Raw genomic sequence first — 21,774 nt, 5'->3', positions numbered from 1 at the left:
AGGCAGAGGGAACCTTCCCAGCCTGCCCAGACCCACCTGCAGCCTGCAGACGCCTCTCCTCATGGCCAGAAAGCCTGATCTTCAGTCTGTCCCTCAGAGTCCGAGCAGTAAACTGCTGGCAGATGACACAATCCTCAGGGACATGATCCTCAGGGAGGCACACGATGCAGACATCATGGGGATCACTCTTGGCCTTCTTCCTCCCACATGCTGGGCACTGATCAAAAAGGCCAGGCATTTTAGAGCCCTAAAACGCCTAAAACAGCACAGAAAAGAGAAAGAGAACACCAAGAAAGTAATAAACTGCAACACTTTTAGAATTCAAAAGTGCCAAAATATCCAATAAACCCTTGAAACAAGGGAGAGCTCAATGCCAGGGTCCTGTAAGCAGGAGCCGGAAAAAAGAACTGAAAGTAAGTTGGACCTGCTATGCATTCTGGGATACTGGGAGAAGCTTCTAGAAGGTTTCCTTAAAGGCACAGTATCCTGTTTAAGCCACATAATGGCAGCCTATGGGGCTTGTCTGTCCCTACCTTCCTCTCTATCATTCCAGAGTCTTTTACTGGGGGGAGGAAAGTTTCTCTATGTAGAAACTGGCAGGCTGTATTATGTGTAGTGTGTTTTGGTGGAATTTCTAGTTGAAGTACTGGACAGTGTAGCCTGTGGATATAGGCTGCATTATTTGTCTTTAAATTCTCTCAAGTGTCTTTGCAGTTTCTGCATTATTTTGACAATTTAAGAGATTATTTTTGATTGCCGGGGTCCACGCACATGGGTGGGACTATTCACTAGATTATGACTATACACAGAGATTCCCTACTACAGAAAGCAAGTTATCTATGTAGAAACAGGTAAACGTAGTCTTATCTGCCTACTTCCACGCACTACCCATGCTCTGTAAGATCTTCCAGTAGCTACCAATAAACACCGGAAGAACCGTAACTCAGGTCCTGGTCACAAGCAAGCTAGACTACAAGAACACTCTCTACTCAGTGGAAAGACTCATTTACTACTTCACCAGACGGACTTGCATCACGCCACACTGCAAGAAGCTACACTGGCTCCAAATTCATAAGAGATGCCATATCAAGATGTTGACCCACGCATACTAAGCCCTGCTCAAAAAAGGACAATCCTACATCAAACAATGACCTTCCACCAACTGACCAGAAACCTGCAGTCTGCCACCCTCACCAGGAGACCAAAGCCTGGAACGAGCCTCCCCTGCACATCAGGACCGCATCATCACTCCAGGAATTCAGGAAAGTTCTGAAGACCGGACTGTTCAAATGAACAGAATACCGCAAAGCAGCTAGCATCTCCAGCGCCTTAAGATGCTCATAGGTGATTTGTCATGCTTGGTAAAACCTGATTGATCAAGAACTAGGTTTCCTTTATAGATGTGTGTAAAAGCTTTGATCTTGCAAAATATAAAATACACCATAACTTTGGATTTGTTTATTCATGATTTTATTTGTAACCAGAGAAAACTCTAGAAAAATATCAATGTGGGATTACAAATAATTTCATTATGTTCAGGTGCCCACCGAGTCCACAAGAAAATGCTCACACAGAATAGCAGACTATGAAATCAACCTTGGCACAAATGAATAGAGCGAGAAAACAGAACGGCGGCATTCAGCAATTTTGATATAGGTGTGTTTTAGGTGCAGATTTCCTAATTCAGTAGATGCCCAGATAGCAGATTATGTAAAACAGGAGAAGCACTCAAAAAGATTTAACTGGTTCTTGGTTGCACAACTAATTTACAAGCACTTATGGAGTCTACTCCATTGGTACTTTGGAGGACTGAAATATACATTTCACTGGCTTGCTGCTTTCTCACTTGACCACAGATGCAGACAGTCTGAACGTATGGATTACGAGGCACGGTTCTCAACCTTGGTTTGTGATGACAAGTAGCGCTTGTGGATTTCAAATCTTTGTTATAAGCGCTTCTCCACCTTAACCGCCTCCTTTTCTTTGTCACAAGTCCACTAACATCTGCTGAAAGCCTAAAATAGAGATTTCTTTTATAACAATGAAAACAGACTTTTTAACAAATGATAAAATAGGCATTCGTACAGCCCACCTTAAAGGCCCTGCACCAGTACCTGCCGATCATTTCCTATCCTGGAAAGGTCATATTTTTTAAAACAAATGGTGCGAGTTGGAATATACTCGAAGTCTGTCACTTTCCAAAGTGCGCAAAGGAATAAACAGAAAAGCTCTCCTGGTTCACTGTATGAAACCAAAGTTATTCCTGCGAAGCTTTTTTCGCTTAAAGGGAAACCCATAGTCATTAATGCACAAAGCACATATACAACAATTCTGGTCTAAGGTTTGGCCCGCTTGATATGCTTTGGAGGAGTATAAAATGCACCAGGCACCCCTCACCCGGCTCCCCAATTTAACACACAAAACACTTTTACCCAAATTTACCCTCACCCCTTTCAAAATGGGTGTCTATTCAAATGGTTCTGTTCCAGTTTTCGTAGAAGGTTTACATTTTCTGTAACAGAGCAGTCCAAGTGGGTCAATGGGGGCCTGACGGATGCACAAATCCTGGACCCAACGTTGGACACCCCTAATCTACAGCGATTGGATAAGCAAGAAGAGCCCTATTTCTGTCGAAGCTTCAACTATCATCAGCACATTTTTAATCATTTGATTGTTTTGTCACTATCTGCTAAGAGATCTCGAGTGGCCCTGAGCCAGGAGAAAGCAGCACTTTTAACTCGGTTTTTTGCTTTGCATTCTAAAACTTGTAGACTTGCATTTGTAGTGGAAAGGTTTACAAGTAATAGAACTAGAACAAGAGGCAGGTTGAAGACCAAAGGCCTGATTTAGAGTTTGGCAGACTGGTTACTCCATCACAACTCTATGGCTATCCTGCCTGCCTTATATTAAGGGTAATAGGATATAATGCTCTTGTAATACCCCGGACATGATAGTGGTACGTGAGAGAGGAATCTGTCCCCAAACTCTAAATCAGGCTCTAACTCTTTACAATGGACATGGCAGGACCACCTGAGCAGGACCGATCGCAGGATCCTGCGCAGCGCCTGCAGCTGGTTTAGAAGCAGACCCACACCAGTGCAAGCATGGTGACCAGGCTGAAGATGGCCTTGTTGACGACGGTCATCCCACCGCTGTTGCACAGTTCCTTTTGGCAGCAGTAATAAGAAAAGTTGCTGAGGCCATATCTCTTTGCAATGAACTCATTGTTGCAGGAGTTGTACGGTATGCAGGCGGTAAGTCTGCTGGAGCCTGGAAAAAAAGAAACCGGAATTAAAACTCCTCCGTGCATATCTTAAATAAAATACAAAACTCTCGGTTTAGAATGTATGCTTGCTTAAACTATTTTTACAGTTGACTACCAACAGCAGCTGCGGACGGCTGACACAGGACAACGTAGGTGACATAGGCTGACATCACCCGAGGTGGCATCCTTTGCTAACATTACTAACATAGCGGACTATCACATTTTTTAATGAACTAGAATTAAAGTGAATCAACTGCATGAAATTTAGTTAAAATAAGTGTATAACAATCCTCTGTTATTGGAAACGTGCTACTGCCTGCAGGTAGGGTGGCCCCTCCAGCAACCTTGGTTTCATTAATACACGGAGATTGTCATGATCAAACTAGACATTCTCAAATGCTTGCCAGTTGCATCAATCCACTTGCTCTTCTGGTCAGGAAGAGGAGAATCTGTGCTGTGGACCACCAGCGAGTTAGTAGGCAGGTTCTGGTCTCTGATGGACACCAGCCCTGGTAGTTACAACGTTTGCCTGGACTGGGCCTTTGAAGGTCTCTGTTAAAGCTTGAGCAAGTGGTGGGAGGTACTGAACTGACCTTTCCGTCTAGGTCAAAGTCTCCACTAAGAAGCTGTACTCCCCTTGCACCACATTCAGAATGTTATTGTGGTATGCAGCGGTGTCATCGGGAGGGGGCCTGGGTTGCTTGGAGGGTCGGTTTTCAAAAGAGAGATTACCCCACTGTCGCCAGGGAACAGGGCACAAAGGACAAAAAGTCAAAGGGAAATCCCTGGGGTGTATCAGTTAGCCACTGGTATCAATACCCACACGGTTACACCATAGCCCCTGGATTACAGGTTGCTATAGATCACCGTCAGAAGAGAAGAGATTTGTATAATGATTTCCACAAAGAAAAATATTTGTTAACAATCTAGATTTTTTATTAAAATAAAGCAATAGTTTACAATAAAAATGCATACATTTAAAATTTCAAAGGAACTTTCCCTGAAAAATAAAAGTTAATCAGCAAAATATCAGTGAACAATATAAAACTGTAAAGCATATGAGTACATTCACATTACATTGCATATCATAAACACAAAGATTTTGTTACAACACATGTAATAAAGAAAAGAGAAGAGACCCCTTTAAAACGGTGGCACTTTGATGTTTCTACCACTATTGATTCCTAGATCCACTAGCAAAAAATGGCATGTATACTCTAACACACATGCGACAATAATACATGTACATCTGGTGTGTTTTGAGCTAAAAGTGGATTCTCTCGTATGGGAATGCGTCGACGCGTTTCGGTGCTTTGCACTTGGTACCGTGGCACCTTCCTCAGGACTTCTTAGTAGGGGTTTTCCGTACAAGAAAGACTTCACTTTCCCTGCATAAGGGGCAAAATAATATATCAGAATCTATTTTCCCTGGATTCATATTCATGTTCTCTATAGACCCAGGATGTATATATGTTAACACTCAACAATAGCCAGTTATATGAGCATCTCCAATTTTCCCTTGATGTGGGTACCATATACAGTTAATGTTTCCGTTAATCTTATTGGAAATTATATGCAACGTTTCGTGTCCTTCAAATATTGATCATATGTGGAAATCATTGTTGAGAAAGGACTCCAACATAAGTCGTGGGGAATGAAAGATATATGTATATATACTGCACAGTATCGACAACCTCACCTAAATATAGGCGAAAGGATATCACTCCATTCCTTTATCGGTGGATACTGGACGCCAATTGCGTCGTTCCAGGAAAATCACTATGGGATCACTGGCTGTATTTGGCCTGAAGGTAGATATGACAGGTACTTAGAGAAGGGCTCAAAGGTTGTTCTACATTATAGGGTAATAGCTAATAGTCACTCGTTACCTCTATGTATTCTTTAGAGCTTCTATAGGTGGTGTTCCTTTATCTTCAGATTTAGTCTGGTCTTTTTCTTTTTTCTTTTTATTTTAAAACCCGGTATCTAATTGGAGAGAGGTAATATGTTTCTATTCCTCTGTGGTACACGTATTTGACAATTTTGTATGATTGGTTAACATTTGTTCTTACCTTCAATGGTTTTAAAACTCGCTTCGAACGGGCATATATTAGGGGCCTCGCCGGAACTGGATATGTTCTGGTGGGGTCAAAAGAGCATATAGTTGGTGGAATAAAAAATCTCTATCATTCGATTCGTTATTTATTTATTTAAACCGTTCACGGTTCTAGGCGGTAGTATTATTTATTTGCGAGATTTAATGCATACGTCTATTAATCCAGTCACACCTGTTGCTTATTTAGAATAGGGCTCAAAGATTATCTTAAGGCGCGTCTTGACCATGGGCTTCTTAAACTAGCCACAGTGCGCCCTCCCTTTTAAGACTAAAAAGGAAACAAAGAGCGCCAGCTTGTATTTTACCATGGTTTTGTTTTCCCCCATATTATGCTGCATATAAGAGTACTGTTTTTGCTTGTTACAACTGGAAGACTGCTATGCTTCCCGGTACCGTGATTAACAGGCGCCCGTTACACGCGCTGCAAGAAACCCTTCTCCCTCCTTAATCTTCACATTCCCTCTGGGTCTCTAGTTCTTACCTTTACGCTTATGGCGCCGTGTTTCTGCCTCGTTCGATCTGCACTCTGGCGTGTATACCGTGAGCGCGGCTATTTATGTTTAGTTAATCTCAGAAAATGACTAACAGCTGGTTGTTTTACTCACAAGGGAGGCGTGGTCTATGTGTGCGGTGTCGCCATCTTGGAGTGGTGCCCGTTTTTGCTATATGCCCATTATATTAAGTATATGGTGTCCCCGCATTCTTTTGATCGATGGGTTAGATACCCACATTTAGGTCTACATCTTATTTTAATATATCCAATTAAGGACCCTCTTTATTTTGACGAAATGTATTTTCTTTTATCCGACCCCTGTTTTTATCGAGTTGGGTTGCGCTATCCTAGTATAATACTGCCGCGTTAGATGTTATAAATCATACGGTTCTTAGTTTTGTGTAAAATATTTTAACTATTTACTTGCGTAAGATGTTCACTTCCTGCGTTTGGCAATGGTAATTGCCACTGGTCTAATGTTGTAGTAATGACTGTTGCACTGTGATTTAGAATTGGCTAAGTTTTTTTGCGGTGAGAAAGTAACCGTTGTTCCATAATTTTGTTGACAAGCGTTAACAAGGTTTAGTGCATGTGACTGTATACCCTCCATATTCATTATTATTATAACGAACCGTATTGTAGTTTCTTCTGATCTCAAACCGGTTGCTACAGTTACCCGATGTATAATGGTAGTTCCCTAAGCTGGTCCAAGATGTTTTATTTTTATGTAAATTTTAATTATTGTGGTACATTACCTTGTTGGTTGTTCTGATCTCAACCGTGATTACTGAAGTTGCCTAGTATATAGTGGTAACTGACCACGCTGTATGCATGAAATTTATCTTTATCTATGCCCTGTCTTTCCTATTATGTTGATCCTATTTCATGTTGGTCATTTGCAAAGGAGATCTGTTTTTTCACATCAAATGAGGGCTTCCCATTCTTCCCTCGAATTGAGGCCTTTTTTAATGGTATTGAACTTTACCATGTACCACTGTTCTTGCTGTTTACGTCTAGTGGTACTATCACCTAGCCTGGTTAGCTCCTTTATCCGTTCTATAATGATCCACCTGAGATCTTTTTCATTGTGGCCTTTTTCTTTCCAATGCGCTACCAGGGGGGCATTTTCCTTATTGTTTTTGATCGCAGATTTATGTTCGCCGATCCTTACTCTTACCTCCCTGCCTGTTTCCCCAATATAGGCTTGTTCACATGGGTCAGGATCATGTATATTGCGTTTTTTGTTCGACAGTTATTTAGTGTGGTGATATCATGCGTAGCACCATTGTGTACCACTTTCTTGGTCACTACGCAAAGGTCACATATGCTGCAATTACCACATTTGTTATTTCCCACTGCTCTGTTGCCAGTGAGTGTTATCTGATTTTCTACCACATCGTCCCTGTACGTATGTACTAGGTTAGATCGCAGGTTTTTGTTTTTTCTATACGCAAACAGCGGACGCTCTAAGACACTAGTGTCTGGTCCGTTGTTGAGAATTTTCCAATTATGATTGATTATATTTTTTACTTGATTGGTTATAGAGGAATGTTGACTGACCATTACTATTTTGTCTTGTACGTTCTTTTTCTCTTTTTTGGTTAGTAGACTTTCCCTATCATAGTAGCGAGCCCGCTTGAAAGAATGCTCAATTAATTTCCTGGGATATCCACGTTCCCTGAACTTCTTTTTCATATCACCAGCGTGCTTATGAAAATCTGCCAGATCTGTACAATTTTTTCTCAAGCGAAGAAATTCCCCAAACGGTATTGAGTCTTTTTGACTCTTGGGGTGGTAACTACGGTAGTGAAGGATGGTGTTACGGTCTGATTCCTTTTTGTAGAGCTCTACTTTGAGTTGTTTATCCTCACTTTTAATACAAATATCCAAGAAATTTACCTTTGTTTTGCTGTATGTGGCTGTAAATTTGAGGTTTGGATCTCCCAAATTCAGCCATGACAGGAATTCTTCTAGTGACTCTGTATTTCCCAGCCAGATAAAAAATATGTCGTCAATGAAGCGAGCCCAGTTTCGAATATTCTCGAAAAATGGACTCACTTCATTGTATATGTGCTTATTTTCAAATAAGCTGACAATAAGGAAAATGCCCCCCTGGTAGCGCATTGGAAAGAAAAAGGCCACAATGAAAAAGATCTCAGGTGGATCATTATAGAACGGATAAAGGAGCTAACCAGGCTAGGTGATAGTACCACTAGACGTAAACAGCAAGAACAGTGGTACATGGTCAAGTTCAATACCATTAAAAAAGGCCTCAATTCGAGGGAAGAATGGGAAGCCCTCATTTGATGTGAAAAAACAGATCTCCTTTGCAAATGACCAACATGAAATAGGATCAACATAATAGGAAAGACAGGGCATAGATAAAGATAAATTTCATGCATACAGCGTGGTCAGTTACCACTATATACTAGGCAACTTCAGTAATCACGGTTGAGATCAGAACAACCAACAAGGTAATGTACCACAATAATTAAAATTTACATAAAAATAAAACATCTTGGACCAGCTTAGGGAACTACCATTATACATCGGGTAACTGTAGCAACCGGTTTGAGATCAGAAGAAACTACAATACGGTTCGTTATAATAATAATGAATATGGAGGGTATACAGTCACATGCACTAAACCTTGTTAACGCTTGTCAACGAAATTATGGAACAACGGTTACTTTCTCACCGCAAAAAAACTTAGCCAATTCTAAATCACAGTGCAACAGTCATTACTACAACATTAGACCAGTGGCAATTACCATTGCCAAACGCAGGAAGTGAACATCTTACGCAAGTAAATAGTTAAAATATTTTACACAAAACTAAGAACCGTATGATTTATAACATCTAACGCGGCAGTATTATACTAGGATAGCGCAACCCAACTCGATAAAAACAGGGGTCGGATAAAAGAAAATACATTTCGTCAAAATAAAGAGGGTCCTTAATTGGATATATTAAAATAAGATGTAGACCTAAATGTGGGTATCTAACCCATCGATCAAAAGAATGCGGGGACACCATATACTTAATATAATGGGCATATAGCAAAAACGGGCACCACTCCAAGATGGCGACACCGCACACATAGACCACGCCTCCCTTGTGAGTAAAACAACCAGCTGTTAGTCATTTTCTGAGATTAACTAAACATAAATAGCCGCGCTCACGGTATACACGCCAGAGTGCAGATCGAACGAGGCAGAAACACGGCGCCATAAGCGTAAAGGTAAGAACTAGAGACCCAGAGGGAATGTGAAGATTAAGGAGGGAGAAGGGTTTCTTGCAGCGCGTGTAACGGGCGCCTGTTAATCACGGTACCGGGAAGCATAGCAGTCTTCCAGTTGTAACAAGCAAAAACAGTACTCTTATATGCAGCATATTATGGGGGAAAACAAAACCATGGTAAAATACAAGCTGGCGCTCTTTGTTCCCTTTTTAGTCTTAAAAGGGAGGGCGCACTGTGGCTAGTTTAAGAAGCCCATGGTCAAGACGCGCCTTAAGATAATCTTTGAGCCCTATTCTAAATAAGCAACAGGTGTGACTGGATTAATAGACATATGCATTAAATCTCGCAAATAAATAATACTACCGCCTAGAACCGTGAACGGTTTAAATAAATAAATAACGAATCGAATGATAGAGATTTTTTATTCCACCAACTATATGCTCTTTTGACCCCACCAGAACATATCCAGTTCCGGCGAGGCCCCTAATATATGCCCGTTCGAAGCGAGTTTTAAAACCATTGAAGGTAAGAACAAATGTTAACCAATCATACAAAATTGTCAAATACGTGTACCACAGAGGAATAGAAACATATTACCTCTCTCCAATTAGATACCGGGTTTTAAAATAAAAAGAAAAAAGAAAAAGACCATACTAAATCTGAAGATAAAGGAACACCACCTATAGAAGCTCTAAAGAATACATAGAGGTAACGAGTGACTATTAGCTATTACCCTATAATGTAGAACAACCTTTGAGCCCTTCTCTAAGTACCTGTCATATCTACCTTCAGGCCAAATACAGCCAGTGATCCCATAGTGATTTTCCTGGAACGACGCAATTGGCGTCCAGTATCCACCGATAAAGGAATGGAGTGATATCCTTTCGCCTATATTTAGGTGAGGTTGTCGATACTGTGCAGTATATATACATATATCTTTCATTCCCCACGACTTATGTTGGAGTCCTTTCTCAACAATGATTTCCACATATGATCAATATTTGAAGGACACGAAACGTTGCATATAATTTCCAATAAGATTAACGGAAACATTAACTGTATATGGTACCCACATCAAGGGAAAATTGGAGATGCTCATATAACTGGCTATTGTTGAGTGTTAACATATATACATCCTGAGTCTATAGAGAACATGAATATGAATCCAGGGAAAATAGATTCTGATATGATACTATTTTGCCCCTTATACAGGGAAAGTGAAGTCTTTCTTGTACGGAAAACCCCTACTAAGAAGTCCTGAGGAAGGTGCCACGGTACCAAGTGCAAAGCACCGAAACGCGTCGACGCATTCCCATACGAGAGAATCCACTTTTAGCTCAAAACACACCGGATGTACATGTACTATTGTTGCATGTGTGTTAGAGTATACATGCCATTTTTTGCCACCGTTTTAAAGGGGTCTCTTCTCTTTATTACATGTGTTGTCTGTAGTAACAAAATCTTTGTGTTTATGATATGCAATGTAATGTGAATGTACTCATATGCTTTACAGTTTTATATTGTTCACTGATATTTTGCTGATTAACTTTTATTTTTCAGGGAAAGTTCCTTTGAAATTTTAAATGTATGCATTTTTATTGTAAACTATTGCTTTATTTTAATAAAAAATCTAGATTGTTAACAAATATTTTTCTTTGTGGAAATCATTATACAAATCTCTTCTCTTCTGACGGTGATCTATAGCAACCTGTAATCCAGGGGCTATGGTGTAACCGTGTGGGTATTGATACCAGTGGCTAACTGATACACCCCAGGGATTTCCCTTTGACTTTTTGTGCTTGGAGGGTTGACCAGATATTACTACCAGGGATCATGTCCAACCCAGGGTGGGAGAGGCTTGTACAAGTATCTCAATGGGGCCATGTCAGCTACCCGGAAGGCTATGTTTGAACTGTAAAAACTGAAAACTAGGAATAAAATTCAAGCATAGTAATTAATATTTATTATAATACATATAAAAATATTTTTGATATTGAGCAAATACATTTATAAAGTAAAAATGGCTGTTTTCTGAGTATTATATTGCCATATTTACACTGTTATTGACTTTATTGTATCGTGCTGATTCTTTAGGTCCATTATATTGAATTCTTCTTTCCTAAAGGTATTTTTCACAATTAGCTACCCTGGAGCGAGTCAGTGTGGCCTGAATGTGTGAGCAGGATGGGGTGCATGGGGTGGACAGGGATACAGGGCCACAGTGGTGGTGGAGATTCACTGAGTGGTGCGATGGGACTAATTAACCTATACCTAACATTTCAATGGGGGGAATTTGCGTTGTACCTGGTGGAGTACAAAAGTGAGTCTCTCATTTTAAGGATCTGAGGAGTGTGTGGTTACGCTTGTGAGAGGTGTGGAAGCTAGTCAAGATCTTCCCCATTGAGGGATGGATACAGATCTTTTTCTGCCTGACCTCAGGCCCCTCAGAAAAAAACAATGGGGAGAACGCTTCAGTCAAGGGTTCTTTTGGAGCCAACCCAAGGGCAGGTCTCGGTATCAACTACGAGGTAGATTGGGGCTACAACACAAGTTTTTATGGATCTCATGTGCACAGTGGTTAGGATGGGTAGCGTTGTGTGATGTTATGTGATGCCCCGTGGTGGGGCTTGCTTGGTGCCGAGAGGTGTAGGCCACATTAGTGGGACAGGAGGGTCAGTGCATTTTCAGGCTAGGCTCTGGGCTAGTTTTCTGCCACGATCTGGAGTTTTTTGGCTTGAACTCAGTGGGGTTGATTTCGGGCACTAAAGATCAAAAGGGGGTCCTGGGTGAGGTCTTTATCCTGAGGCCTGTGCTCAAGCATGCTGGTCCTCCACATGGTTTCCGTAAAACTTGAGGCAGAAGCAATAACCCAAGTCACCGTCAAAATAAAACCAGATTCCTAGGAAGAGCTGTCTTGACACCGCTGAAGGAGGAGTGCTCTCTTTACCCTTTGGACGGGTCGTAGTCCTGAAGAATGGCACTGAGTGCCCCAACAAAGAAACACGGTCTAACCCACAGATGGCACTCTAACGTCCAAAACTGATGACAGAAAAAACAATCAGATGCACTGTGGAAGGAGAACAGGTCTTGTAACTCGAAAACAACTTAGAAGGAACGCCACCTGCAAACATCTGCACCCAACAAGAGATGGCAGGGTTATGCAGAGCATGTGAAACTAATACACACGTGTCACATTGTTTGTGTGTATCTCTGCCAACATCTGGGACATGTGGCCTTCTGTGGAGGACAGCCTGACCTTGTGTCTATAGTGAGAAACTGGAGTGTATGCCGACAAAAAAACTTTGCTCAGATGACCATGTTTCTATTGCAACAACTTTTTTTTATTTTGCACTCCTTGGTATATTTTTCCCTTGCTATATACCAATCATTGTTTTTATGCACAATCAATAATTATAGTAATGCCTTTTCTTGCAATATTTTTGTTCGCTTTTAAAAGACAAAACCAGGTGCAGAGCGAAGTTTATCATACATCGATTCATAAGAGAGTTGTCATCCATTCCATTAAAGTGACTGTGTGGAGTGAGCCTGAAAGAAATTATTTCCGTATTAACAGATCTGTAACTTTTTGAATGTGTGTAAAATATCTCGGTTTGCTGTGAGCTTCTCTCTGCTCTTATCGAACACTTTGTGAGGCGGAATACCCACTGCAGAGACAGTCAGGCAACGCGGACATTGCCAGTCCTTTTGTTTTATTTACATTAGGAGACAAGTATTGGTGTATCCATAGTGCAGAAAGCCTTGGAAAATTAACAAGCACTGGCTTTGCCAATAGGTCTCGCAGTAGGTAAGTTGGAGCTATTACAATTGCAAATAACAATGCCTTTTATTTTTTTTTTCATTTTAAAAACATAAAGGGCTTTGTCATTTACAAAACCAATAGCTCCAACTTTCCTACTGCGACACCTATTGTGCACTGCACAGTGTGGGTGAAAGTGGCGCGGATGAGCCGGGTTGCGCGGATGAGCCGGGTTGCGCGGATGAGCCGGGTTGCGCGGATGAGCCGGGTTGCGCGGATGAGCCGGGTTGCGCGGATGAGCCGGGTTGCGCGGATGAGCCGGGTTGCGCGGATGAGCCGGGTTGCGCGGATGAGCCGGGTTGCGCGGATGAGCCGGGTTGCGCGGATGAGCCGGGTTGCGCGGATGAGCCGGGTTGCGCGGATGAGCCGGGTTGCGCGGATGAGCCGGGTTGCGCGGATGAGCCGGGTTGCGCGGATGAGCCGGGTTGCGCGGATGAGCGGGGTTGCGCGGATGAGCGGGGTTGCGCGGATGAGCGGGGTTGCGCGGATGAGCGGGGTTGCGCGGATGAGCGGGGTTGCGCGGATGAGCGGGGTTGCGCGGATGAGCGGGGTTGCGCGGATGAGCGGGGTTGCGCGGATGAGCGGGGTTGCGCGGATGAGCGGGGTTGCGCGGATGAGCGGGGTTGCGCGGATGAGCGGGGTTGCGCGGATGAGCGGGGTTGCGCGGATGAGCGGGGTTGCGCGGATGAGCGGGGTTGCGCGGATGAGCGGGGTTGCGCGGATGAGCGGGGTTGCGCGGATGAGCGGGGTTGCGCGGATGAGTTGCGTTGCGTGTGTGAGTGGTGTTGCTTGGGTGAGTTGCGTTGCGTGTGTGAGTGTGGTGTTGCGTGGGTGATAGTGGGCTTGCGTGGGTGTGAGTGGCGTTGCATGTCTGAAAGTAGTGCTGTGTGGGTGACAGTGGCACAGAGCCTTTGATGTGACCTGGCGCAGGAGAAATGCTGCTGCTGCTAATTAAATATAAAAAGTGTTTAGGGAGTCACGGCTGCCGAGAGTAACAAGGCAGTGCTGGGAGGGGGGCTGCGCACCAACTGAAGTGCTCTGGTTGCACGGCCTGCGGCCGTGTGAAGTGATAAGCCTTTGAAGTACACAGGCATGTGCGTTGCGTGTCTGAAAGTGGTGCTGTGTGGGTGAAAGTGGCACAGAGCCTTTGATGTGGCCTGGCGCAGAAGAAATGCTGCTGCTGCTAATTAAATATAAAAAGTGTTTAAGGAGTAACGGCTGCCGAGAGTAACAAGGCAGTGCTGGGAGGGGGGCTGCGCACCAACTGAAGTGCTCTGGTTGCACGGCCTGCGGCCGTGTGAAGTGATAAGCCTTTAAAGTACACAGGCATGCTGTGACGGAGATGTGAGAGGTCTGGCAGGGAACAGATGGCCTGGCCGTGAAGCAGGGGGCGGGGCAGCGCTGGGGAAGCCTGTGGGAGGGTGATTGATGCCTTTGATGTGGGGAGGGAGGAGAGCCTTTTGCGAGCCTTGTGCAGGAGAAATGCTGTCGATGCGCGTGCATGTTTAATCACGTGATTCACGTGAACTTAACGAAAACCGCTGCTGAAAGCCCGTGGTTTGAAGAGGATTTTGCCGACATGAATTCTAGCTCCGCTCAATGCGCTTGCGCACATTGATAGGTCGCGAGACCTAAAAAACTGGACAGGCCACTCAGAGGTGACCCGAGACAGCTACACAAGCGAGATCTCTGAAGCTGCACCAAAGCCTGAGCCAGGCAATGCTCTACTTAACGGACCACATTTCGTAAGAACAGTGAACAGCAGAAAGATTGTACTTACAGTATCAGTGACTGGCGGGAAAACAGAGAGAAGTAGAGCTAGCTTTTGCTATTGAGTGAGGTTCATGAAGCCAACGGGCAACGTTAGAGATGGTTTGTCTAGCCTTGTGGCTAGCACGGTTGTCATGCAACTCACTGGCAGTACCAGCAGGCTTGTTGCTAGAATAACCACCCCCTTACACATAATAACAAGCATTTACAATGCAATGGTCTCGGCATCATTATAGGTAGAGCTATTGGCATTGCTCATGACATTTCTTTTTTTTTCTTTAAATCATAAATAAATGGCATTGTCATTTACATTGTGAATACACACCACTCTGCCCTCTGCCCTCACTACTCTGCCCTCTGCCCTCACTACTCTGCCCTCACTACTCTGCCCTCACTACTCTGCCCTCACTACTCTGCCCTCACTACTCTGCCCTCACTACTCTGCCCTCATCCTGCTCAGCTCTCGGCCTCGCGCGCGCGCCACTCCATGCATATGTTTTCAATTATCTCCGCCGTGATGGCGAGATAATTCAAGATATATGGCCTTCTGCTCTTAAGACCATGCCTTCCACGTCTGCCCTACACGGAAAGAAAACGCAAGAAAAGCACGAACGCGAGCCATTCACTGCAGACTGGTGAACGCGCCCACAACATCTGCATTACATTATCGCGGCACCCTGACAGCTCCTAATCTAAATTAATGCACTGTTGTGCGCGTAACCACACACAAAATGCCAACATGGCGACTGACAAATTACATTAAGCCTATCGCGTCAAGGATAATAAAAACACAGCACAGCGAAGACGAATCACTATGCAGATGCCAAAAAACACGCGCGCGCACTAAGGAATGTGGCAGCCCGGACCCCTAAAGAAACTTTTTTTTTTTAATAACATAAGAGCTCGGAGCTCCGCCTCCCCTGCTGACGCAGGGTTGACGTAGGCCGAGCCCTAAAAAGCACTTTGGTTGAATTTCCCTCCTCAGTAATGCAGTCTTAATCAGAAATATTATGTTTCAGCTACGGTGTAAGCTCATTTGTCGGTATACAGGTGCACTAGTAATAGCTAGGATTGATTCCACCGTTTTTCTATTGCTCTGCCTTGATGTTTCAGGTGGCAATGGGAGCCAGTAACTAGCCGTTATGTCAAGTCAAGTCAGAGAATTTATATAGCGCACTACATACCCAGAGGGTCTCAAGGCGCTTAGAAAGGGGAGGAGGATTACTTGTCAAATATCCACGTTTTAAGTTGCTTTCTGAAGCAGGTGGTTCTGGGTAAGGCGAAGGTAAGCGGGGAGTGAGTTCCATGTTTTAGCAGCCAGGTATGAGAAGGATCTGCCTCCCATGGTGGTCTTATTGATGCGAGGTACAGTGGCGAGGGCATGGCTGGAGGAACGCAATTGGCGGGAGGGGGTGTAGAAGGACAGTCGTGAGTTGAGGCATTCATGTCCGATGTCGTAGAGTGATTTGTGTGCGTGGGTTAGCAGTCGGAAAGTGATTCTCTTGTTGACGGGTAGCCAGTGGAGGTCTTTCAGGTGACCAGAGATGTGTTCGTTGCGCAGGATGTCTAATATGATCCTGGCTGAGGCGTTTTGGATTCGTTGGAGTTTCTTCTGGAGTTTAGCGGTAGTACCTGCGTAGAGGGTGTTTCCGTAGTCCAGTCGGCTCGTGACCAGAGCATGGGTGACAGTTTTCCTGGTTTCGGTGGGGATCCAGCGAAATGCTTTTTTGAGCATGCGCAGAATGTTGAAGCAGGATGAGGATACGGCGCTGACTTGTCTGTTCATTGAGAGTGAAGAATCCAGGATGACGCCCAGGTTCCGTGCGTGGTCTGTCGGGATGGGTGCTTTTCCAAGGGCTTCCGGCCACCAAGAGTCGTCCCATGCGGAGGGGGATGTACCTAAGATGAGGACTTCCGTTTTGTCGGAGTTCAGTTTCAGACGGCTTTGTTTCATCCATTCGGCAACTTCCATCATTCCCTCGTGTAGGTTGGCTTTGGCGGTGCTGGGGTCATTGGTGAGAGAAAGGATTAGTTGAGTGTCATCCGCGTAAGAGATGATGTTGAGGTTGTGTTGGCGGGCGATGGCCGCGAGGGGGCTCATGTATACGTTGAAGAGGGTGGGGCTGAGTGAGGATCCTTGTGGTACGCCACAGATGACTTCAGTGGCCTTGGACTTGAATGGTGGGAGGCGGACTCTCTGGGTTCTTCCGGTGAGGAACGAGGTGATCCATTCAAGTGCTTTTCCTTGTATTCCGATGTTATTGAGGCGTTGTAAAAGGGTGCTGTGGCAGACTGTCGAATGCTGCAGAGAGGTCGAGGAGGATGAGGGCGACTGGGTCTCCATTGTCCAGTAGAGTTCGAATGTCGTCTGTTGCTGCGATGAGGGCGGTCTCAGTGCTGTATTTTGCTCGGAAGCCAGATTGTGAGGAGTCGAGGGATTTGTTGGTTTCGAGGAAAGCGGCGAGCTGGTTGTTGACAGCTTTCTCGATGACTTTGGCCGTGAATGGAAGGAGCGAAATGGGGCGGTAGTTTTTGAGTTCGGTGGGGTCCGCTGTGGGTTTTTTCAGAAGGGCGGTGAGTTCAGCGTGTTTCCAGTCTTCCGGGAAGGTGGCGGAGTTGAAGGAGCAGTTGATGACGTCTCGGAGGTGCGGTGCTATGACGGAGTCTACTTTGGTTTTTTTTTTTTTAAATTTTTGGAAAACCTTTATTGTGCAGTAAGGGTGGTACAAATACGGGCCTACAACCGTCAGGCCGGCCACAATACGTTTATGCACAAAAAGCAAACAATACGGTCCCCCCGCGCCAGCAGGCAATATGGCGTCAATTAACAGTAGTTACACTGGGCAGAATCCTGTCGCTAGGGAAAGGAGCAGTGAGGTTAAGATTTAAGATTTTTAGTCTAAAGATAAATCAGCGAAGAATAGAACCAAGGAGTACTGAGTCCGTACATTTACTTCACCACATGGGCAGGCAGCATCAAAAAATAACAATAAGAAGGAATCTCCCACCAATTCGGCAGTACAGTACATACCAACAGGAGAGTTAGCTAGCATTTGCGCACCACCCACAGTACTACCCGCACCCCCTACACCCTTATCGCAGACTCAGGACAGAAAAAAGGAAAAATCATAAAAGAAGATCATACATAGGCACCATAGAAACTTAACGAAAACTAAATATTACCCCCCACCCTACACACATGCAGAGGCTACGGCCTGCCCCCCCCCCCCCCCAGCAGAGTGTCTGTCGCCCCAAAAAACCCGAAATTTAGGAAGAGAAGAGAAATAGTGAAAGGAAAGAAGGAAGAGAAGAAAAAGTCACCAGTGATATAGGGAGTAAGGAGAAAAGTCCATCCCTGGGCTCCCACAAAAGAACAGTCAAGGAGGAGGGCCACATTGTACACGCTCGGACACCGCCGGCACATTAAACATTGTACACCCCAATATCAATTACCAGATAACTTCACCCGAGATATAACCATTGGGGAGGGACAGCAAATAATACACAGTGTCACATACACAAATCAAGTCTCTCCTTGCCTCCACCCGCCAGTATAGGAATGCAGCAGGGGGATCGCCTAGCCCTGGCCCGATCTAGGAGGCATACTGTCACCCAACCAACTTGGCAGTCTGTTGCAGTCCGCTTCGACGAGGAAACATGGCCGCCTCAAGGATGGGGGAGGTGCACCAGCGCTGAGGAAGCTTCGCCTGTCGCCCGTAGATGGTAGTCCCCCATTAAGATGCACTTCCAAGGCATACAGGTGACAAAAGCCACGGAACGACGAGATGATACTATTCAAAGAAGGAGCAGGGGACAGGGCAGGAGAACAGGCTAGCGATGAACTGCGCTGCCAGGCTGGTACACGAGGCAGGCGGCCGGTCGAAGAACAAAGGGGAAACACTGTTGCAGCTACAGTCTCGACTAGTGGCAACAAATCTGTAGAAGCTCCAGCAGTGGTTCTCGCGATCGATACAGTAGCAACAGGAGGTAGCGATGGGCTGGCAAGCTGCAACAAAGTTAGTCCCGGATCCTGTCGGGAGTGAACCCCCTGCGCTCGGCGCTCAGCAGGGATACATGCATCAAGTGTATCAAACAGCACATTGTAGGTACGCCGCATCTCCAACCGCACCTCACCCAGGATCCTCATCACATCCCTGTAGGTACATTCCGGCTGCGTTTCACGTGGTTCACTACTCACGGTGGAAGGTTCAAGCACGGTCCCCTGTGCCAATGCGCACTCGCCGCTCCAGGAAGAGGGCACAGTGCCATCTTCACAGCGCTGCTGATCAGGCATCGCCATCTTGTCAGCAGTCCACGGGGTGCTGGGAGGGGGAGAAACGGGGACCCGGGCCCCGACCGGGAAATGAATGTTTTCCCTGCAGCAAACTGTACCCCCTCCTGTGCGCCGCGGAAGAAAGGGGCAGCCGGTGGTGAGATAGGCGAACAGGGCCGTGTGAAGCTCATCAGCAACCAGCACAGCTAGGAAGAAAGCCGACCGGCATCATGGCGGCCACAAACAAAGGAAACCGTGCCAGCCCTCTCAAATGCGTGCCGGAGCTGCTCCGTGTGATCTCGGCAGGGCAATGAACGCAGGCATGGGCCAAGCTGCAGACTGGTGAAAGCACTCCCTCGTTGTAGGCAGCCGCCGCAACAGATCATTCCCTCTGGGCTTGCGAGGGCCGGCAGGCGCTGAGGAGCAGGCAGAGATCCGGGGCAGAGACGATCCTCCCAGAGCTCGCGACTCCGGGCGGGCGGAGAGATCAGAGGGACACCGTCAGGATCAGCTCCGTGTCCCGCACATTTCGGGCGGAGTTGAGGGGGGGGGGTTTTCGCACTCCGACTCACCCACCAGCAGGTGTGCCCCAGGAGCATCATGGACGATGCAGTCTCTTAATAGCGTGTGCGCTATTGCGTTGAAGTGTGTCGTAGCAAGGTTGCAGCACCAACTCTGGACACCGGTGTTTCGGAATTCTTGTTCCTCGTCGACAGAGTGTAGGTTTTTCGGGATTAGCTGTGCAGGCTGCCAAGTGTTCTCAGGTTTGTACCTCTCTGGCGCGGGTGCGAGTTCCGAGCTCGTCAGCTCTAGCTCTACCTCAACACTGATTGGCTCCCCTGAGCTAGAGCTGACTAGCTCGGAACTCGCACCCGCGCCAGAGAGGTACAAACCTGAGAACACTTGGCAGCCTGCACAGCTAATCCCGAAAAACCTACACTCTGCTGACGAGGAACAAGAATTCCGAAACACCGGTGTCCAGAGTTGGTGCTGCAACCTTGCTACGACACACTTCAACGCAATAGCGCACACGCTATTAAGAGACTGCATCGTCCATGATGCTCCTGGGGCACACCTGCTGGTGGGTGAGTCGGAGTGCGAAAACCCCCCCCCTCAACACTGATTGGCTCCCCTGAGCTAGAGCTGACGAGCTCGGAACTCGCACCCGCGCCAGAGAGGTACAAACCTGAGAACACTTGGCAGCCTGCACAGCTAATCCCGAAAAACCTACACTCTGCTGACGAGGAACAAGAATTCCGAAACACCGGTGTCCAGAGTTGGTGCTGCAACCTTGCGACGACACACTTCAAAATAGCGCACACGCTATTAAGAGACTGCATCGTCCATGATGCTCCTGGGGCACACCTGCTGGTGGGTGAGTCGGAGTGCGAAAACCCCCCCCCCTCAACACATTTCGGGCGGAAAAAACCCCAGGATAGCAGTCAGGATGTAGGCGCGGGTCTTCAGCGCCGGTGGAGCCGAGCGACCACACGTCCGCTCAGGTCGCCATCTTGGCTCCTCCCCCGGAGTCTACTTTGTTGAAGATGTGATGAGGACATGGGTCTGTGGGGGATCCTGAGTGGATGGAGTTCATCAGGCGGATGGTGTCCTCGGTGGAGAATGGGTTCCAGTCATTAAGGGTGTTCACGGGGGGAGAATGTTCAGCAAATGGTTGGGTGGGTTGGTCTCCGGGTTGGTTGTCGAAGCGGTTGTGGATGTCTGCAATCTTGTTGTGGAAGAATGAGGCTAGGGAGTCGCAGAGGGCTTGAGAGGGGGTGATGTCGTTGGAGTTGGCCGAGGGATTGGAAAATTCCTTGACGATGTTGAAAAGTTCCTTGCTGTTGTGGGCGTTGTTGTCAAGTCGATCCTTGAATGCTGTTTTCTTGGCCTTTCGGATTAGTTGGTGGTGAGTGTGGGTGGCGTTTTTGAAGGCGTCCTTGGTGCTAGTGGTAGGGTCTTTTTTCCAGGCCTTTTCAAGGGAGCGGCAGAGTTTCTTGGACTTCTTAAGATCATCGTTGAACCATGAGGCCTTCTTGCTGCCAGGTTTGCTTTGTCGTTTTTTCAGTGGTGCTAAGGTGTCGGCGGTGTTGGATAACCATAGGGTGAGGTTGGCGGCGGCTTGGGTTGGAAGAGTGGGCTGGGGTGTTTAGAAGGAGCGATGCGGAGATCTGGTCGGTGGTGATTTTGTTCCAGTTCCTTTGCAGAGTTGGTTGGAGGTGGTTGGTGGGTTTTGGCTTGTTGTAGGTGAAGTGAACGCAGCTGTGGTCAGTCCAGAGGAGCTCCGTAGTGTGGCTGAAGGAGACATGATTGCTGGAGGTGAAGATGGGGTCGAGTGTGTGACCTGCGATGTGGGTGGGGGAAGTGACTAGTTGTTTAAGTCCGAGGTTGGCGAGGTTGTCCAAGAGGGTGGTGGTGTTGCGGTCGTTGATCTTTTCAAGGTGAAAGTTGAGATCTCCCAGAAGGATGTAGTCTTTGACATTGGGTTTGAGGGTGGCCTAACATTTTATGGACAATTTACTTTCAAGTTGTACAAGCACTTACTCGTTTCCCTCAAAATGAGGGCACAGGGAGTCCGTGCAGTGTCAGTGCTTTCTCTGTTATGATGGGCTTGCTGCAATCTTTTCATGACATTTCACAACATGTTTCTCCATGGTTTCCAACTGCAGCTTTACCAGTTGGAGTCTAGTACCACTGGGGGAAGGATCGGCGGGACGAAGAGACTTGCTTTACCTCATCTGCTGTTCCAGTCTAAGCTTTCCTTCAAACTCCCGCCCCCCCGTCCAGAAAGTTGTGTAACTG

The 21,774-nt window shown here is 46.1% G+C and overlaps 1 protein-coding gene across 1 annotated transcript in view; it reads right to left on the bottom strand.

Annotated features, from left to right (window-relative positions):
* Positions 1 to 1,453: 1,453 nt before the first annotated feature.
* The window catches only part of LOC147729252 (CD59 glycoprotein-like), a 142,084-nt gene continuing 121,763 nt past the window's right edge, over positions 1,454 to 21,774 (bottom strand). Inside the window, exon 4 of the mRNA XM_086959551.1 lies at positions 1,454 to 3,270. Coding sequence (XP_086815677.1) covers positions 3,077 to 3,270 — 194 coding nt within the window. The 3' untranslated portion in view covers positions 1,454 to 3,076. The remainder of the gene's footprint in view (positions 3,271 to 21,774) is intronic.

This window comes from Lissotriton vulgaris, chromosome 2_2 (genome assembly GCF_964263255.1).
Source record: "Lissotriton vulgaris chromosome 2_2, aLisVul1.2, whole genome shotgun sequence".
Classification (NCBI taxonomy): Eukaryota; Metazoa; Chordata; class Amphibia; order Caudata; family Salamandridae; genus Lissotriton; species Lissotriton vulgaris.
This window is presented reverse-complemented; position numbering and strand designations above follow the sequence as displayed.